This window comes from Pezoporus wallicus, unplaced genomic scaffold (assembly GCF_028554395.1).
Source record: "Pezoporus wallicus isolate ANWC-B61680 ecotype Strahan unplaced genomic scaffold, APGP_CSIRO_Pwel_v1 contig_14703, whole genome shotgun sequence".
Taxonomy (NCBI): Eukaryota; Metazoa; Chordata; class Aves; order Psittaciformes; family Psittacidae; genus Pezoporus; species Pezoporus wallicus.
In genome coordinates, this window is record NW_026635616.1 from 1,046,160 (window position 1) to 1,067,156 (window position 20,997).

A 20,997-nucleotide genomic window follows, 5' to 3' on the forward strand; every position below is an offset into this window, starting at 1 on the left:
TTGTGGTACATACAGGTGAATATTTAACCCAATAATGGGGGGGGGGTAAGGAGGAGGTATCTGTATAGTGATACAAGTACTTTTAGGGTGACATGCTGTGAACAAGGAGTACTTAAAGGAGGAAGCATGAAGGGTATCACTTTTGAAAGGAATTCCATCTCCAGGTGTGGTTTTCTGAAATCTCTGCATGTTTTAACAGATGACTGGAGAAACACTGTGAATGTGAAAGAGGACTTAGTGCTTTTCGTGGTCATACAGCCTCTAGACAGCTGTCATCACAATGCTAGGGAATGTGGGGTTTTATACAATCAGTGCCAGTTTGTGGTGTGTGTAGTGGTTGATAGAGGAGAACCTTGGGCTTGGTTAGCCTTTGTCCTCACTAATCAACAGAGTGAATCCAGTGAAGTGCCCATTGCTTTGAAAGAACAAAAAATCACAGTCTGATCAGGCAGCAGTATACAGGTTAGTGAAGGGTTAGTCCTGCAGCCATCCTGAAGAAGGGTTTCGGTTTGGTAGCATGCATTTGCCAGTTTCTTTATGAAGCTAAATATATTATCTTTCCTCTGCAGGATAATCATGGAAATGACATACACCTGGGTATTTTCTTCATGGGAATCTTCATAAAAAACAGAATTGGAAGGACAACTGTGATCTACAGGTAAAAACTAGGGTCTTCTATAAGTAAAGTGAGTTTCTTTTCAGAGCTCCATGCGTGGGTTTTTTCCCTTGCATGTGTGACTTCAATAGTGCCAATGCTCTAACTGAGGAGCAGTCACCTCGCTGTTTTCAGGATTGGCCTCTTGGCTGTAAGAGATGTGATAAAATATAATTGCTGATGTCTGTGAATGGGTTTGACAGCAAGAAAGATGTAGTTTTCTGTCACGTGTCTTGTTCTACTTACAAGGCTTTGATCCCTTTTATTTTCTTCCCTTTATGTCTGCTTCTGAATGCAAATCTGTTAAACCTCACGGCATCCTGGGCATTCAACCTGTCTGCAGATCTGGTTGTCTCATGTAGGTGCCCCACTACAAACCCCTGGACTTCCTCATCGTGCATGTTTAAAACTCCTGGCTGTGTCACTTGTTTATTTGTTCTGCTGGTTTGGTTATGAAGAATCATTTCAGTCTTTCCATTCACTCCCTTTTGTGGGTTTGTTGCTTCTAATAAATGTTTGTTGTGTATAAAAGTGTTGCTAGAAGCGTCTATGGTTCCAGGGAGGCAGGGGTTTCACTCATTCTACTTTGCTGCTGTTCTGGTGGGTATTTCCATTACTGGTGGTGTTAACTTGAAGTGGATTTCCGCTGCTGCCTGTTATTAGACTATGAACATTGTGTAGCCAAAAATATGTGGGTTATGAGGTGTGCTAATTTTTAGTGAGCAGCAAGGCTTGTGTCAGACTTCAGCTGGAGTGGGTTGTGCCTTCAAAGGGCTTTCATCCGAAATGTTAGGGCTCCCTTTTCCGCAGGCTTTTCTTCTTTTTAAGAAGAAAATAAATGATCCTTGAGCTGTGCCAGGTGACAAACCCAAGAAGTTTCTTTCCGTGTAGAAATGATAGTTGTAGCATAATAGTAAGGCAGGGAGCCTTACTCTCTGGAAACATGCACTTCGAGCATCCTGCCATGACATGAAGAGGAATGCATGCTGCAAACAGAACAAACAAGTCCTTTCCATCCCCATGGATTGCATGCAATGTAGGTGAATGTCTGTCAGCTCTTTGTAAGAAGATTATAACTCTGATCTTGGGTAACCTGACAATTACTTGGAGAAGAAAAAAAAGAAAGAACCAACAAAGATTGCACACATAAAAACCAGAGTATTAACATGGTATGCATAGCCTACGTAACCGTGTTGTCAGCTTAACCTTCTTCAGGAAGAACTGGCACTGGAGCACGTTAGAAACAGCATTTGGAGAGGAATGGTACCATTGAATAGTCATTTCCATTACACATGGCTAAAATCAATCAGCTCAAACAAGCCACAGTTCAGTAAAATGCTTAGCATTCATGTGTTTTCAATGTATCTGCTACTGTGAGTCTTCAAATTGGTGTTTCTAAAGAGGGTTTTGGGCTCTCCTGGTTTGGGTTAAAAGGTGAATATCTATTTCTCCTTTTATCAGAGCATGACTTCCTTTATTTTCCTGGCCATGTTTCTTCACCAAACAGCTGCTGAAAAGCTTTCCCATCAAATGAAGCTCATGTTGACTAAGGGATTCTTAATGTGTTTGTGAAACATTTGAATGTATGTGTTGGCAAACTCTACTGCGTTTTTTTACTCTACAGGTGGAATGACATTGGGAATATAGCACATAACAAGTCTTCCATTGTTCTAGAGTTGATCAACAAAGAAGAGAATGTGCTCTTTCACACAGTAAGGAAAAGATCTAATCGGTGTAATCAGAAAGCTACTTGAATAAAAAAGAAACCTTTAAAATTACCCTTTGCCAAAGGGGCTCACTCACCTTAACCCCTCTCTGCCCAAGCTCACACTTTATGCAGACAGTGAAATGGACTTCATTGAGCTCCCAGTATTTGTATTCTCTTCCAAGAATCCTGAAGGATACTGTGCTGGGAAGTCTGCAAGAAACTGAAGTGCTTGTTGGATGAAACATCCACAGTGCCACGCTTTCATGCTGGCATAAATATAGCAGCATGAGCGCTGGTTGAAACTGGGCATAAGGTGCCATGCATGCACATACTGGAACTCAGAGGGCAGTGCTGTTCAGTGCTATTTAAAATCACATCTCCCTGAGCCAAGGCCAGGATAGAAACTGGACCAGCAGGCTTGAGCCATTTCTTGTTGTTGTCCCTCCTCCCCTCCCGCTGTGACTTAGCATTGAAGTGGCAGCATGTAAAGGCATGCGACTGTATTTCAGTAATTCAATGCCTTGAATGCTCTTGAGGGCACTAGACATGTTCTTGGCATCCAGATTCTGTACCTGATGGACCTTACCAAGCCTTATTGCAATTGGATGTGTAAACCTCCTTTTTGTTACTTCTTGGTAAGAATAACAAAATGAATGATTACGTTTTCTTTCTCCCATTTTTCTCTTGTGTTTAAAGGATGATCTTGAAAATGCCAAATATATTTCACGGCTGTTTGCAGCAAGACACAAGTTTTATAAACAGAACAAAATCTGCACAGAGTGAGTACTCTTTTCTTCAGAGCTGTTTGCTGATATCCTGCTTTGAAACCAAGCTGAGTTTTGGCATATCTGGGGTTTTTTCTAGTCACTTGTGTCAGTTATTTCTTTCCCCTTTCCCTTTTTTTTTCTTGCTTTGTTTTAACCACCAGCAAGAGCAGACAATTGGGAACGAAGTTTCATTCTGAGCCTTGCAAGGCGTGATGCTCCCCAAGCAGCCAGAGCTGACAGGGGGTCTTGAATTAAAGGCCTTGATCTCTGCCATTAGTAACCCAGAGTATTAGGATAAACTGGAGTGAAAGGCGACATAAGTTAGAGTGTGAATTACAGTAGCAGATGCACTACCCATCTAGCAGCGAAGGGTGGTGGAAAACACAGGTTGTCATCTTCTAATTTGGGCAGTATAATTTATCTGCTGCTTATATGTGCCAAACAGACACGTGGGAACATTAATCCATGTAGCCATACGAGCACAAAGATGCAGAGACTGTAAATCTGAACCCGAAGTCTCCTTTAGGCTCTACTTTGGGCACTTACTAAAGAATTTGGCCTTGAGCTAGTCCTCTCATGCAGGTGGATTCACTCTAACTGAAGGAGGAATTGGTGAGGCTTTACTTACAGGTTAGAAGCCTGGAAGCTGAGGATGCTTCCTTTATACTAGCACGCAGCAATTGTAATTTGGGATAAATTTAGCTGTTAGAGGCTCAGAGTTTTGAGGAATTTTCATGGTGCACGGGGTTTGTATAGCAATGAGAACGTGAATTCCTTGCAGAACCTTCCCAGTTCAGTTAGCTGGAAAGATATGAAGAAGCCTCATCTCTATCAACAGCTCTAGTTAAGAGCTGGACATCCCATCTGTTCAACTGGGTGATGCCATCTGTTGGAAAATAAAGCCAAAATGATGAAGGGAAGATCTGAAAGTCTAACTTTCTAACGTTACATAGGCACGCATTGTGTTAGCATACAGTGAGTCAGAGTAATGTAGAGACCAATGAGCTGATCTTTTCGCTTACAGATGTTGATTTGATTTCAGGTGGTGCTTACAGTTCTTGGGAGGGGAGTGGGAGACCAGAAAAGACATTTCTTAGCAACGTATCAGGCATTTCAGGTTTTAGAGCTCCTGATTGTCTCCCCTTGTGACAGTCAAGAAAGAACACAGAATCCCATAGTTTGTCATCTTGGAATATTTCCCCTTTGAAGCTGCACACTGGGGTCAGCAGGAGAGGATGGTTCTGTCACCGTTCATAATCCAGACTGAAGAAGCAATAGGTTTTGGTCATGTTTATTACTAAACACTGAGCCATAAGTACATGGGTGCCATGAGCGGGGTGTGTGTAGCAGTTTCATATCCAACTTACAAACAGTTGGACTCGTAAAGATAGGGAACCCTATGAGGGCACTGAGTGAAATAACTGGAGTGTAAATGTATTTTTGCCATTAGAATTGCTCTCCTTACCACAGTCTCATATGGTATCAGCTTCTGTGTTAGAGCCACAGACACTGATGGCAGCATATGCCAATGTGTGTTTTCTAGCCATGTAATTTTCCTGCTCTCTGTGTGTAAATGATAGTTGTTTGTTTTCCTGTGTGCATTTCCTCTAATAGCACATAACATCATTCACTAGATCAGAAACTGTAAGAGGACAAATCCCACCTTTCCTCTCTTCACGTAAGCACTATATTTCTGCCTCCTTCACCTTGTTTCTTTCCCTTCCTCATTTTGTATTTCCTCCTACACTCCTTGATGCTTCCACTACACCTGGCTACTCTAACATTGTATATGCTTCTGCTAGTTTTACCTAACCAATTGCTTTTTCCCCTTCCTGATCTGTGGGCATTGCTTTGAAGTGATTGCTATGACTTTCATCCGATAGTTGTTGCTTTAATGTTCACCTTAAGTCACCTGAGACTGTGCCTGTGTTCACTTTTTGTTGCTTAAGAGACTCGTTTGATTAATTTTTAAGCCAGTTTTTCTTGTGTTTCCAAGTTAGCCAAATAGGATAATGAACAGAAGGCATGTGTATTTTGGAACTGGAATACTTCCTGTATTTAGAGAAGAACTGGAATTCTTTTCATTTCTTCATTATTTTCAATCTCATTAATGAGCAGTACATAAAAATTCTTCATCCCTTGTTTCTCCCATTCATTCTTGGATCTCAATTGAAATATGGTAGTTTCTAGTATCTCTCTTTCCTTTCTCTCCCACAGACAATCAAGTTCTCCTCCCCCTATCCGACGACGGCCCACTTGGAGTAGATCATCCTTGGTATGTGCCACGGTGGGGGCTCTGTGAATACCTGTACCATTTCTAATGGGATGGGGCATTGTGTAAGATGGAATACCTTCCAGATTTCAAATAAGCACATGATACCATTATTCTTGTTGGCAATGTGATTGGAATGAGTTGCAAAGGTGTGGCTGCTCAGGTTGATTAATTTAACTGGATAATACCAGCACTGAGTATTAAAAACTACAGTCTTCAAGGCATTATATTTTTAGTTGCCCTGCAGAAGCTGAACATCGTTTCTACTGGATTGAGGTGACCTCAATAGGTAGAGAAAATAGTTACCTAAAAAGAATTGGAAGTGTCTTGTGCTGTATCCATCAAAACTAGTCATGAGATAATTTTACAGCTCCTCATTTCATGTTTCCTCCATTCCTCATGTTTTTGTATGAAGTCTGCTTACAATTTACTAACCTCTTGGGTTAAAAACCTATTTTCTGTGTGAAGTTATTTTGCTTTAAAGTAAAACTATTATAATCAGTACAGGAGTGTGATTTAGGATTTTTCTTAAGCTATATTTGTTTCTGTTTAACGGGTCTCCATAGATACCATCAAAATGGTTTGGGTTGGAAAGGACCTTAAGATCATCCAGTTCCAAGCCCTGCCATGGGCAGGAACACCTCACACTAAGATCATGTTGCCCAAGGCTCTGTCCAGCTGGGCCTTGAACCCTGCCAGGGATCGAGCATTTACCACTTCTCTGGGCAACCCTGTGCCAGCCCCTCACCACCTTCACAGTAATGAACTTCTGCCTTAGATGTAACCTGAACTTGCCCTGTTTCAGTTTGAACCCATCACCCCTTGTCCTGTCGCTGCAGTCCCTGATGAAGAGTCCCTCTCCAGCATCCTTGTAGCCCCCTTCAGACACTGGAAGCTGCTCTGAGGTCTTCACACAGCTTCTCTTCTCCAGGCTGAACAGCCCCAATGTTCTCAGCCTGTCTTTGTATGGACGATGCTATAAATCTGACAAAGCTGGGTAACTCGTTCCTGAAGTCTTCACCAAAAAAGTCTGTGAGAGTATTCCCCCGCCCCTCCCCGGTCAGTTCTAAGGACACTGGTTTGCATCCAGTCTTAACATCTAGTGTATGTCAGCAATTCAGAGTCCATTAAATAAGTTTTTAATAAAACAGATTCAAATAAGAAAGATTTCAATGAACAGCACTGCTGATTCCGTCGAGGGCAATATTATCTATATGCAGGTTGCAAGTGTCCGTGTGTGATATAGATTATACCTGCTTTGTAGACCTTCCCAGTGGTAATCCCATTAGCCTATTGCTGTATGGTAGAAAGCTAGTGTGGGCAGGAATGTTTCCTTGGCGTGCCCCCACAGTGTGGCTACAGCTTGTTGAAGATGTTCCCAAATTAAGCTTAAGCAGGTACCGACACTAGGATAACTTTATCTTTGCAGATTGCAGCACAGGTTGTTTCCCTGTGTGTTTTTATATGGCCCGTTATAGCTAAAAGCTGCATGCTGTGTTTCCCAGCCATTGGGCAGGAAAGCTGTTGTAGCTGGCTCCAGATTTCTTTGTGCTTTCGTTCTTAGCATGTCTCTAAGGTGTCACGAATGCAATACACAGCTTGTGTGTCATGTTCTCTGAGGCATATTTACAGTGGGTTTTGTATCTGCTAGTTTGGCCCCTAGAGATGCCTCTGCAAGACTGAAGATGACGAAACCAAATGTTCTTTGCATGCTCATGCTATGGCCTCAGGGATATGATAAGGGGAAGGAGAGAGCTGCCCTCTGTATTAGATATGGAAAGTAGACATCTCCTTTTCCAAGGAAGAAGCAAATCCTGCAGCCTCTTTATGGTTTGAACATAAGCATGCAGCAAGGTTTGGGTTTAAAACCCAGCCTCAGGAAGACCAAGAGGAGGAACACTCATCAGTGAAAAACGAACTGTGCTGCTAACCCTTCACATTGAACTTTCAACTGCTTCTTTCCATAATTGTTTTGTTAACTTGTTGGAACAGTTCTCTTTGGGGAGAAGGAAAGGGGAAAAAAAAAGGCCTCCTGACTGTTGTCTGCACTGTACATACCTTTATATACCTGCCTATTCATTTGTCTTGCATGGTAATAAATCAGTAGCCATAAACGGGAAGTGAAGTGGAATCTTAAGGGTGAGGCTCTGCCACTTCACTGAGGATCATGTTCATTACTTTCAGGTTAAAACCCTTTATATGGTTTTGGCATCATGGTGAACCTGTATTTTATCTGTTACTTTAAACCCATTTTATGCTGTTTCTTTTGCCTGTCAGGCCACCCAGTGTTGCTGGATTTCCAGCCAAACCTCCTCAGTGTAGGAGATCTGAATATAATAAAAACCCCAAGTGATCTTTAATTTGGGTATTGATGTTCTGCAGACCTCAAGCTTCTCCTGTTCCGAGGCAGATGGGCCTCCAGAATAGAAAAGGGGAGGGGGGAGGAATAATCCTTAATTTCTTGCAGTTATCTTCCATAACATCTATCACAAAGAAAACTGTCTGCTCCAGAGCTATACATTCCCAGTAGGAGTCACTTCTTCCTTGCATTTTTCCTCTGCTCCCCATTTGTTAGACTTCCCAGCATCTTGGTTTAACCCAAGTAGCAGAGCTTAGCCTGGAATATCAGCAGCAGGCTCCTTGGCCCAGTTTGATCAGTGAGAGTAGGGTTTCTCCCCTCAGAAGTCATTGCTGTAGCAGAAATAGTTTCTGTCATCTTCCAGCTCTGGCTTAACACAGCCGTTTTGTATGCAAGAATTCATGGGTGCTCACGTTCTTTGATTCTCATTCCCTCTCCCCATTTACATAGAAAATGTGACTAACCCTTCCCCACCCCCTCTTGAACAGCTAACTTGCGTGGTGCTCATTTTGTGCATGTGCATGCAGAGGTGGTAAATTATGTGGTGTTTCTTTTTTGCCTCGGGCATCCACAGTATTCCTTAATAGTCTGAACTACTTGAATCAGCCCTGATGAAGAGCCTTTATTCTGCTGCTCAGAATTTATTCATGCATTCACAAAGCAACAGTGTCTTCCTTCTCTTTCTGCTTACTCTGTGTATCAAAGTATGCTTTCCTAAACTCTGCTCAGTGGCACCGGGCAGGACATTACAGTGCAGGTAGTAAAATGTGACTACAAAACACGTTGGTTTACCAGTGGGCAAAGCTGGTTGCTGCAAAGGGTCCTACTGCTTTAATGCTGAATTGGCCCCTATGATACTTGTAGTGTTAAAAAGCTTCTTGCAGTGCAGATTGTTGGAGGAAGGCTCCAATTCATCATCTAGGGACCCGAGTATTCATGTTACTTTATATGTACTCCTGTTGCTTGTATAACAGTGTTCTAGGTCCTTGAATTTGTTCCATCTCCTCCTTTTGTCCTGATGGGATGTTTGGTTTGGTTTAATTCTTCAAGGGCAAGGGCTTTTTACTAAACTGGTGAAAAGCTGTAAGTGAGCGGAGAGCCTGGGTGTTGTTTTCTGAAGTGGTTGAGCTTAAAGGAGTTTTCACTGGTTTTTGGGCTCTGTAACAGAATTCAGCAAACAGTTTGCAAAACGTTATTCTCTGTTCCGTAAAGAAATGCCAAGCCACGTGTCTTTGGCTGGGTAAGAAAGGGCTGTATTCAGTGGAAAGGGCATAGAACTGTTTCTCTTGTTTCAGCTGCAAAAAAAACCCTGTAGCAAACTAAGTTGCTAATGCTTTTTATTTTACCTTGTGCTTTTATTTCAGCCAAGACAACATCCATTTATACTGCCTCCTATGCATGTCCAGTGTGGAGAACACTACACTGAAACACATAATTCACAAGGTACTTAGAGCATATATTTTGCCTTTAATGGACTTCAATGTTATGTGCATGCAAAGAGGCTCCTAACCTTTATGTCTAGGTTTCTAATGCTGTCCTGGTCAAATGGGAGCTGCTGCTGGAAAAGAGAGAGTAGTTTTATGGTTAATGTTGCAGTAAATCTTCTGTTTAAAGTCCAATTTCAGTTTTCAAATTTCTCTAAAATGTCTGTGCATGATTATATGGACCTTAAACTTGGAATTCCAGTTCAGCGAGCTGGAAAGTAATCTCGAAAGGAAGTAGGATGGCTGCACTCAAAGGCATTGCCAGCTGGGGCCAGGGAGAGAAACAGAGTTAGGGAAAAGGAGAAATCGGAGCATCCTGGTCATGAAACTGTGTATTTAGATGGTCTGTTCTGCTGACTTTTCACCAACATCTGCCTACATCGTTAGTCTTGCTGACGTAGGGAAGGTTAACTGTTTTTACCCCCATATTTGACAAATAAATTGTCTAAGAGGTTGTACCAGGTTACTTTGATCAAGGCTGGGAAGGGTGCCCAGCCTCTAAACACCTTGAATCTCACACCCTTAACCACACCACCTTTTGGAATACACGTAGCCACGTCTGTTAGGCAGTTCCTGAGAGGCACAGTTGAAGTGCTCTCAGCAGCAGAGGAGATCTTAATCATACCTGAGGGTGGTTTAGAGTTGTGATGGTCTGACTAATTTTAAAGTAGAACTTGATAAGTTTAGTTCCTTGCATACAGTAAAAGGTTTGTCTTAGTGAGTGCTACTGATTTACTGCAGAGCTGACGGTCTGAAGAGGGACAGTCTCGGGTTTAGAAGGATTATAAAGTTCTCTTAGTTTTACACAGACATCTCTATGCTGCTGGATTAGCTGATTTCACAGCTTTGGAAGCTGCTACTCCTTTCTCACAAGACTTTCAACAGGGACAGTCTTGCATAAAGCTGTCATCATCTTTAGCATCTTGATTCCCTCTCAAATATCCTTTGCTGAAATGTTTAATATTCTCTAGTGCGTCTGTAGAGTGTTTTGGTTGGTTGTGGTTTTCCTCTGAGTCTTGATCACCCTGCAGTGTTCTACTTCAGGTTTGGAGTAGGATTTCCAATTTCAGAGTCTTCTGCTACTTCAAATCACAGACAGCAGTGCACCAACAGAAAAGATAAGAGAACTGTTAGGTTTGCCATGGGCTAGCAGCACTGGGGTTTTTAAGGTGGCAGCAGCAGTGAATCATTACAGGATGCTGAGGGAGGAGATGCCCCCTTATTCTTTCTTGCCACCCCAGGCAAAAACACTTCCTCTCTTTCCCCTTTCATGTCTCCCACAAGGATCTGAACTACCATATTTTGCTAACTGCTGGCAGCATTTACGTGAGTAGCTTTGTTTTAGTTCTGTCTCAGTGACTCAGGGATGCTCCCAAGACCAAATGTTCGTAGCAGTTGTTGTACACCAAGCTGTGTCTGTACTCATTGGTGCAGACTTCATTTGAAGTTTTGTTAACATGGAACGAATCCTTGTATGTTAAAATCATCAATGTCTTTATCTTTGCTCTACACAGATAGCATTTTCCATGGAAATGAAGAAACTTTCTACTGTAGGTCTCAGACCAGTTTGGATAGGTGTCCAATGGACTTCAGCTACTTGAATGGTAATAGACCCAATGGGAGCGTATGCAGTGCCCACAGCATGAACTCTCTCAATCGCTCACAGAACTTCATCCAGGCATCTCCAATGTCCTCCAATCTGAGCATCCCTGGAAGTGACATCATGAGAGCAGACTATATCCCCAGCCACAGACATAGTGCAATCATAGTACCATCTTACCGGCCAACTCCAGACTATGAAACCGTCATGAGGCAAATGAAGAGAGGGGTGATCCAGATGGATAGCCAGAGTCAGTCTTTGAGGAATCTCAATATTGGAAACACACATGCTTATAACCAGCCAGAAGACCTAGTTTACAGTCAGCCTGAGATTCGAGAGAGGCATCCTTACACAGTTACATATGGACCCCAGAGCAGTGGCTATAACAAGCCCGTCGCCCCGTCTGACCAAATGAACCCTAGTAATGCTGCTCAGAATAAGACAGCAGCCAGTGCCATATCCCACACCGTCAGCACACCCGAGCTGGCTAACATGCAGCTGCAGAGCAGCCAGAGCTACAACACCGCTCACATGTTAAAGAACTATCTCTTCAGACCCCCGCCTCCATACCCACGTCCGCGTCCCGCCACGAGCACGCCGGACCTGGCAAGCCACCGGCACAAGTACGTCAGCGGCAGCAGTCCTGACCTGGTCACTCGCAAGGTCCAGCTCTCGGTTAAAACCTTCCAGGAGGACAGCTCGCCCGTCGTCCGTCAGTCACTGCAAGAGGTCAGCGAGCCCCTCCTGGCAGTGAAGCACCACGCGGCTGTGAACAAGCGCCACAGCTTGGAGGTCATCAGCAACATGGTACGTGGTATAGAAGCCATGGCACTGAAAACTCTAAACGCTCCTCTGCCGCGCAGGAACACCCTGCGGGAGCAAGTGCAGCCGGAAGAGTCGGTTCAGATGGGGCACGAAGTTCAGCAAGTTCCTCACTATCATCACAAAAAGACGTTCTCTGATGCCACCATGCTGATACACAGCAGTGAAAGCGAAGAGGAAGAAGAGACCTCAGAATCCGTGTCGCAGATTACAGCCCTCCATAAGAACATGGAGTACAGTGCTCAGCTGCAAGCTGCCCTGGCTAGAATACCAAATAAACCTCCTCCAGAGTATCCTGGGCCTCGGAAAAGTGTCAGCAACGGGGCCCTGAGGCAGGACCCTGTTAGCATTTCTGTGGCTGTAGCCAGGGCCAAGGCCATGAGGCCAGGGCCTTCCAAAGCCATCAGTGTGTCTCGAACTGATCAAATGGCAATAAACGGGTCCTCGCTCGGGCCCTCTATCTCAGAGCCTGACCTCACAAGTGTGAAGGAGCGGGTCAAGAAAGAACCTGTCAAGGAAAGACCTGTGTCTGAAATGTTTTCTATTGAGGACAGCATTATAGAAAGAGAAATCATGATGAGGGTAAGTGCCTTCCTCTGTTGCGGTGGCTTCCTGGTAGTCCTACAGGTCGGGATGCGTGCCAAAAGCTGCTGGATCAGTAAACTGTGGGGAACACCTGGGTGGGAAGATGCTGATTTGCTCCAAGTAAGGAAATGTGATGTTAAGTGCCAGATCCAATTTGGGTTTGTGGATCTCTGTGGCCACCAAAGGGGCTGATCTCATGCCCCAGTTTTGGGCTGTATGCTTCCTCCAGTGTGGTTTTTCGCCTGCTGGCCAGGTCCATGCCTTGATCCAGCTGATGGTGCTACCATCACCCCGAGAGCAGCGCCAGCCCAAGGGGGGTGCAGAGCATGCACTGGGTGATGAGGAGGCTGACCACAAAGCCCCCCTTCGTACCTGCTCCCCTCTGCCTGTGTGGATTTGAAAGCAGGGTGGGTCTGAAACGTGTTTGCCGAGATGGGCAGGAGGTTGCGTTTCAGCACTAGTGTTTTATTGCTTCTTTGCAGGGCTGTCGAGCTAAGCACCACGTAATCTATAACACAGTGGAAACTCACCTGAGTTTCAGGTGATCTCTGCCTTCCCTCCTACTTTACATAACACAGTTACCTGAATGCAACCCTGGTAGCTGTAGACCATGGATTGCTGGTTTTACCAGTAATGAATGACTGTAGATCTAATTCCAAAAGTAGCAGATGGAGAGGCTGTGTGGTTGAGGATCTGGATTGTTTATTCATTAAGAAATGTATTCAAGAATGAGAAACAGCACCCTTTTAAACTTGAAATGACTTCAGCATAAGAAGCATTTAAAAGCTCCAGTGCCACTGCAGGCAATGGCAGAAGCATGAGGGGTGCTTACTATTTAGTGACTGAGGGATGCGTTTATGCACCGCTCTGAGAAGTGCAAGTGCAGTCACAGAAGGTGAAATGTGTGCTGTAGGATTGAGGTCTGAAACAGAAACGATTCCTAAAGCAAATTAATAAAGCATCTAAATGGTCCAGAGCAGAAAAGAGCTTGTAATGTACTAGATCAGCAACTAGTTAGATTGAAATAGTATTGTGTATTCAAAGAAACTCTGAACGTGTGTATCGTGCTCCTTAATTGTTGGTGATCCTTACGCTGATGTAATGGCTAGGAGTCAAGCTTGGGCCACTGAGTTGTATAATGGAGACTGAATTTACTCCTTGCAGGATTTTATACTTTAAATGTAAAATAGATGCTTGACTGTAAGTAATCAAGTCAACGTCTACTCCACTGTAACAACAAGCGTATATGTGTTCTTTTGATCTTCTGAGGAAAGGAAACATTGAGAAACAGGAATGCAAAGGATTGGAGGATGGAAATGAAAGCGAGAAGAGAACTTAGAGATGCTGTTTGAGTACTCTTTGCTGTTCGAGTACATTCGGAGCAGCCTTTGGTCAAAAGGTTCTTTGTTGTTGTTGTTGTTGTTTTGGAAGGGGTAGGCTTAGCATTAAAGCTTTTAAAGTGGTTTCAGCTTAGGTCAGCAGTCTTAACACATGCAGACCTTCCTTTTGTCACAGGAATTGCATGTTATATGAATGGTAATTTGATGACCATCATCTTTTAAACACAGACTTCTCTATTTGACTTTGCCAGGAGTAATAATAATAAAATCCCCAAACAAAGGAAAAATACTCGCATTTTCCTACTTTCTGAAAGCCGGAAAAGAAAGCAGATGGGTTTGGATTTTTGTTTTGCTTTTTTACATTGTGCTGCAGAGGAACCCAGTGGTGAGGAAAAAGCTCACAGGGCTTTTGAACAATCAAGCCATTTACAGATGTCTGAGAGCATTCATGTTCAGTAGTGTGTTCCTAGGAGCTGAGCTTGGCCTGTGTGGTGCCCACACCATAGGCATGCAGAGAACCAGGCTTCCCTTGTGCTCATCTCTCCTTCCAAATCCCGCAGAAAGCATTAAGGAAATGGAATAGAATATTCCACACATGGGCATGATAAACAATATCCCTTCCTGGCTGCTGATACAGTCAGTTTCTGGGATACGTGAGCTCAGGTTTTAGTGCAAAATACATCACGGGTGCTGTTTGAATCACTGTAATAGCTGAGTGCATCAAGAGACTTCTCATTTTAAGTATTGCTATCACAGAAGGGAAACAATGGCCTGTGTTTTGCTGTTTGTTGTAATAGATTGAAATGATTGCTTTTCCAAAGGTGCCCCAGGTATCTTGGCTACGGCAGGGCTACTTTAACGCAACAGGGTGATGCTTTGTGTGTCCTACATCCAGCATCATGTTTGCAGGGAAAGGCTCAGGGTTGTATTTGTGTGTCTTTTAATGGCACGTAAACTGAATTACATGCTGGGATTGCTGCTTTGAAATTAAAATTCTGTGCTCATGTAGGAGCAGGCCTTTGAGGAATAACAGGAAGAATAGAGGTTGTATTTGAATTTACGATGCTAATGGTGATCATCTGCATTCCTTGGCCAGAGAGTTGCAGATTTTGGAGATTAAAAAAACATTCCAGCATTTTACTGGCATTATAAATAATCACACAGAGATGAAAACGTGCCTTTTCTTGCCAAAAGAATCTAGAAAAGCAGAAGATGGCAGGCCTGGAGGCCCAGAAGAGGCCCTTGATGTTGGCAGCACTGAACGGACTCTCAGTTGCTAGGGTTCCAGTGCCAGAGGACAGCCAGGATGAAGTCACCAAGGTGCCAATGGATGAGAGGGTAAGTTGGAGGCTCATGCAATGTCTTTCATTCCCTTTGTTGCCAGCAGCACAAAGTCCCTAAAATATGAACATTTGATTTAAAATGTCAAAAAAAATTGTCTTAAAGGTGTTCAGAAGCATTAATGGAAGAGGTCCGGGGTTAACCCTGATGTGACTTTGGATTCTGTTAAATGTCTGGAACATTTACTGAAGTCGGTGAAAATTGAGACTGTTCACTGTTTCATGTGACTATACAAGCTCGAGCTCTAAATCAAACATTTTGCATGTCTTTCTCTTGGTCAGGCAGTTTTTCCTGCAGTGATCATCCATAGATCCCATATTCCGTGTTCTGGTACAACCAAGGAGCTCAGTTAATGTCTCTGAACAGGATTAAATTGTCAAACAAGAGTTGTTTGCCTTCTGATGTGTGTGCATGGATATGGAATTCCAGAAATTAAAACCACTTGCTGCCATTAAGTTTTGAAAGACGTATTTGCAAAGAGGCTTTCTGGATAAAGATCCTCAGCCTTGTGTTGTCTGGTATGCAGACAACAGGCCTTAACCTCTGCCTATCCATATGCAGGGTTGTGCCCAACCACAGAAGTTGCACATTTTCAAGTTAGGGAGCATTTTGATAACGTGGACCACATCACAGTTCTTGCAGCACAATCTTCTCTAAACGTGAAATGCTTTTACAGGTATCTATTGTGGTGAAATCACCCGCAAATTCATCCTCAACCAGGGTTGTATTTAGCAGGGCTTTGCTTTTTATGGTATCAGTCTTAAATAATGTGAAGGTAGAACGTCAAAATGTAAAATTAGCTTGTGGTTTTACTCAGTAGAAATCAGTGTGTGTCATGTTCCCTCAGATAACTGCAGCTGAAAGAAGTGACTGAGAGGATGCTATGGCTGTATATTGAAATTCAAAGAACAGATGGATGAGTCTAGTAGTAAATGTTCCTTCAGGCGGAATTAATGGATTGATGTTGCTTCCTGTTAAATCTTAGTGCAAAATCCTGAAGAGGAAGTTGGAAGAGGGGATGGTGTTTACAGAATATGAGCAGATTCCAAAGAAAAAGGCAGATGGGATCTTCACCACTGCTGCCTTGCCTGAAAACACTGAGCGCAACCGCATCAGGGAGGTCGTTCCTTATGAGGAGAACAGAGTAGAGCTGGTGCCGACCAAAGAAAACAACACAGGCTACATCAATGCTTCACACATAAAGGTAAAACCTTCCTTGCACTTTGCTTTGCAAATGAAGCTATGTTAAAGCTGCTTTTTGCCTTTCTGTAGCTCTAGAGCTTCTGAAAATGTAACTTAGAACACATTGTTGTACCTTTGTGTCAGCATCTCCGAAGTCTTCTGTCAACTAACATAGAGCCATAGAATGGTTTGGATTGGAAGGGACCTTAAAGCTCATCCAGTTCCAACCCCCTGCCATGGGCAGGGACACCTTCCACTAGAGCAGGTTGCTCCAAGCCCCATACAAAGTTGCTCTTGAACACTGCCAGGGATGGGGCAGCCACAGCTTCTCTGGGCACCCTGTGCCTGTGGCATGCATGAGTTGATTTAATTGCTAGGGGCTGGGAATTCATTTCAGAGAGGCATCTTTACTTTTTTGATGCCCACCTCTGCCAGCTGGTTGGGGAATATCTCCATTGGTTAATGTAGAAAGAGATGCTGTGTTTCTTAAACCTCATGAATATGGGTTAGAGTGGACCACTGCCTGCAATGTGACGTGGTTGTGATGACCGTGCACCTGAAAGGATGTGCAGTCAGTGTGTGTTCTGATTGATCCGTCCCAATAGCCTTGCAAGCCACTGGGGCACTGCAACAACCACTATGGAATGAGTCACTGTGACTGACTGGTGCAGCCTGCCAGAAATACTGCAAGAGGTTTGGCTGAAGTATTTTTTTCATCTAGTAGTATATAGGATATGATTTTTAGAACACAGGGATGGAGCTCCATGTATGCAGTTCCATGCCCAAAGCAAAAGCATGTAGTTAGGAGTAACACATTCACATAGATACTGCAATTATATATAAGAATAATGTATTTCTTCCTTTAATGATGAGTTTAGTGATTCTAGAAGATTTTTTAAGTATGCATTGATAGAAGGAGCATTGATACAGAGAACACCTTACACCTTAGTTAATCTCTGGTTGGATACTGCATTGAATTTCTGCTCAAAATAACTTTTTATCAGGAAACTTCAGATTTCTTCTTAATTCAATGTAGAAATAATTTAAGAAATGGTCTGGGACTTACAAACGTGGCAGGTTGTACCAATGAACTATCCTGCAGTGGCTGTAGCTGCTTGGTTTTCTTTAGGCTTCCAGTACTAATTGCAAAGTTCTTTTTGTTGGCTTTTACTCCTGTCCCTCAGATGACAGATTCTCTTGTCAGAGAAGGGCTGTCTACTTTTTCTCATTGGCAAAATCCAAATTAAAATAAAATAACTCAAAAATAATAAATAAAACCTCTGTTAAAATAGTATTTTCCTGGAGTAAGAACTTAAAGAGACTTGCTGGCCTCCTTGGTTGTGATTTACAGTGTTAATTCCTGTTCATAGAATCCCAGACTGGTTTGGGTTGGAAAGGACCTTAAGATCATCCAGTTCCAGCCCCCTGCCATGGGCAGGGATGCCTCGCACCAGACTATGTCTGTGCAATCTGTCCTTGAACAGCCTAGATAGATGCTGAGGTTTTGCAGAATCAGACATTGCTGTGATGCATTTCTGAGCCCAAAATTTTTCATCTCCTTTGTAGGATGCCAACAAAAAAAGAGCTTCCTAACAAAAATGCTCACAAAACAGCAGTAGCCAGAAAAGTATTTTCCTTGGCTGGTTTTGAGTCCACATTTTCCTTGTGTGTTAGCATTGGACACATCTCGCATTCACAGAGCACCCAGGAACATGCACATGACAAGAGTCCTGGCCAGTATTTTCCTCTCCCTGCATGGGGAAGCCAAGCAGATGTGCTTTTGCTTAGAAGGTAAAATTGCATCTGCAAGCTTTACCTTAGTAGCACAGTACGTGTGTGTTTGCAGCCCAAGAGTCAGTTTTTAAAGTCCTGCACTTAGGGCATTAGAATGCAGTAAACATTCCAGACATCCCATTCCCTCCAGACTGTTTATGGTCCTTTCGTATCATGTGCCAGAAGGCTGCATATTTGGACCAGAAGTCAGTAGACAAAGACTCCTATATCATCCTGATAAGATCCATGCCTGGAGGATTCCAGCTCCCACTGCTCAGAAATAGCGTGTAATCCTGCTTATTTGCCACTGAGCTTTGCTGTTAAGGTACGAAGATGGTCTATACCAGAGAGAAAAAGTGTGATTAAATTTATGGATCAAGCAAAAAAGTTCTCAATACCACTTGGTTTGACTGGTCAGGTCAGTATTAACTTGGAGAGCTCAGTGATACTGTCCCAGCAGTACTGCACATGAGCATGCAAGCACAAAAGCAGCTCAGATGCAGGATGCTGGTTAGAGCTGTGCAGCTTCTATTCATTCCCACCTAGGAGAAGAACTTGAGTCTGCCTGCACTGGTCTCGCAGATTTTAACCATCATTCAAAGAGAAGAATGCTGCATAGGAAGGAAGAAATAAATGAGCTGATACACAGAGTTGAAAATGGTTTTCAATACAGAGAAAAATGTGTTATCATACAAAATGCTAGTTACAGGTGTAAAACCCCAAGTGTCTCAGCTTAATGAGCAGCTGTTTAAATAACAGAGAAGTCCATTCTATTTCTGCAGATGGGTTCAAAGACCTGTACCTCAAACGCAGTATGTGGTTAAACGGGACGCTCCTTGTAGCATTGTCCGCCAGCACCTTTGTATTTGTGGATGTGTCAGTATTCCTGTTGTAAATCATCATCTCTGGGATTTATATATATAAATATTGTATATAATGTGTATGTTATATTTTCTATATACAATATATATATATTTATATCTTTGTTGTGAGCAGTGAGTTTGGGCTAATGTGGAGAATTTGGAGCTCTTAGCCTGAGAAGGGAAAATGTTTTACCTTGCCGTCTTTCTTTGGTTTTCCTTGTTGCTGGTAAGCATATTTCCAGCTGAGAGCTGGTAGCTCTCAAATTGGTTTTGCTTTTTTGGCTTTTTACCTAAAATGTTGGGGAAAAAAAAAAACTTTTTTAATGAACCTTTCCTGATATATAGCAAATAAGCCCCCATAAAATTGTATTTTTTTTTATAAACAAGTCATTTTGCTGGTGGTGTATTTTTAAACTTCATAGTTAGATGAAGATCTGCCTCAGTCAGGTAAGTGAAGCAGTGTTCTACACTGGTTAACTCCAAGGGAATGCTCAGGGCACTACCTAATTGACAGTGTGTAAATCTCTATGTTCATGCTTTACAGATAATGTCTTTACTTGTTGTCATGCAAATGTTTCTATAAGATGTGGTTGGTAATCCAGTTACGTGTTGGGAAATAGATTTGTATGACTACAGCTTTGGACCGTGTTAAATTTGGCCAAAGAAATAATAAGTGCTCCATCCCTGGCAGTGTTCAAGGCCAGGTTGGACAGAGCCTTGGGTGTTATGGTCTAGTGTGGGGTGTCTGTGCCCATGGCAGGGGGGTTGGAACTGGATGAGCTTAAGGTCCTTTCCAACCCAAACCATTCTATGATTCTATGATATGAAAGCCATTTAAGATGCTGGATTTACTTCATAGTAGTTTGCAGCTTCTGAGCTGAAAAACCCAAGATGAGCGAGGAAGAGTTAACTTGAAATGAAGCCTGTCTTGATCTCATTAATAGCTGGCAAGAGGCCCGTCCGAGCTTTGCGTTATGTACAGTGTGTGGGCATAACTGCATCCCCTAGGGACAGCTTGGCCACATCTTCAGCAGTGCTCAGTGTAATGAGAGTCTGTTTAAGAAGTTATTTTTTGCCTGAGTGGAAAAGACTTGAGGGAGATCCTAAAGAGCAGAGTTCTTTAGCTTTCATTGTGGGAAATGACATTTGCACCGAGGCTCTCTACACCACTGTCGTGTTCGTTTGCAGCAATGCGGTTGCCTTTTTAATGCATAGCGACACTTCTGCTGCTGCTCAGTTTTTCTCTCATTGTGGCTCTGTCACCCAGCGCAAGAGCTCAGTCAGCTGCTTATTTGTTTTTAAGCCATATCAGAAACAGAGCCTCAGCAAAACAGCCCCAGCCTTTTTTCATCTGTGTGATCCAGATGCATTGGCATTTCGGTCAACACTTTATGTTTATGGGCTTCAAGAAAGAACTTGGAAACACCAAAGATTGTGTTTTGTCCGATTTGCTCTTATCAAAGGGTGATTCTTGTTCAGAATTTTGAGGGGAATGGGACAGGCACTGCTGAGAACTTGGGCATTGACTGTATTTTCCGTTCCTTTCCTCCCCAGGTTACTGTAGGTGGAGAGGAATGGCACTACATTGCTACCCAGGGGCCTCTGCCACACACATGCCATGACTTCTGGCAGATGGTGTGGGAACAGGGGGTGAATGTTATAGCCATGGTCACAGCTGAGGAGGTACGTAAAATCACAGAGCACGGCTCTTTCTGATGAGAGCAGATCTCCTGTTATCATCACTTCCCACTCCAGGAACCTCTTCTTTCTATCAACAATCCTTTTTCCGCTTGCTCTGTTTGAACATATGCCTGCTATAATACCAGACCTGGTAACTTTCTGATACTGAGTTTGGCAAGTTCTAAAGCGAAACAAGCAGCACTCCCCCCTCTCCCTGCTTTGCTCCAGCTTGGCCAAGCCAAACAAAGATGTTTCCACTGAGAGCACTGAACTGCTCCTGGTTAAAGTGACACAGACTTCCCCCCTGCCCAAGGTCAGTGCTGCATGCCATCACTCCTATCAGCTGCAGAGAGACCAGGAGCTGTTGTTTCTGTAGAAGTGTTCATGTTTAAAAACAAAAGAAGAAATCTTTTTTATTCTTATGCCAAGCAAACCAGTTATTTCCATTGTAATCCAAGAACTATGTGCTGCGTTAGAACAACTGGCACATGGTGCTAACTAACGCTGCCTTCAGCTTTGTGCAGGGGTGCTGTTAGCAGACCCAGGGAGTGCCATAGCACAAGTCA

General features: G+C 43.2%; 1 protein-coding gene across 2 annotated transcripts in view; it reads left to right on the forward strand.

The window, feature by feature from the left end:
- The window catches only part of PTPN14 (protein tyrosine phosphatase non-receptor type 14), a 121,574-nt gene that overhangs the window by 92,258 nt on the left and 8,319 nt on the right, over window positions 1-20,997 (forward strand). For both annotated transcript variants that reach the window (XM_057397040.1, XM_057397039.1), the window contains exons 8-16: window positions 570-658; window positions 2,280-2,367; window positions 3,060-3,142; window positions 5,348-5,405; window positions 9,126-9,204; window positions 10,760-12,249; window positions 14,787-14,930; window positions 15,919-16,137; window positions 20,306-20,434. In XM_057397040.1, the coding sequence (XP_057253023.1) occupies window positions 570-658; window positions 2,280-2,367; window positions 3,060-3,142; window positions 5,348-5,405; window positions 9,126-9,204; window positions 10,760-12,249; window positions 14,787-14,930; window positions 15,919-16,137; window positions 20,306-20,434 (2,379 nt within the window). The remainder of the gene's footprint in view (window positions 1-569; window positions 659-2,279; window positions 2,368-3,059; window positions 3,143-5,347; window positions 5,406-9,125; window positions 9,205-10,759; window positions 12,250-14,786; window positions 14,931-15,918; window positions 16,138-20,305; window positions 20,435-20,997) is intronic.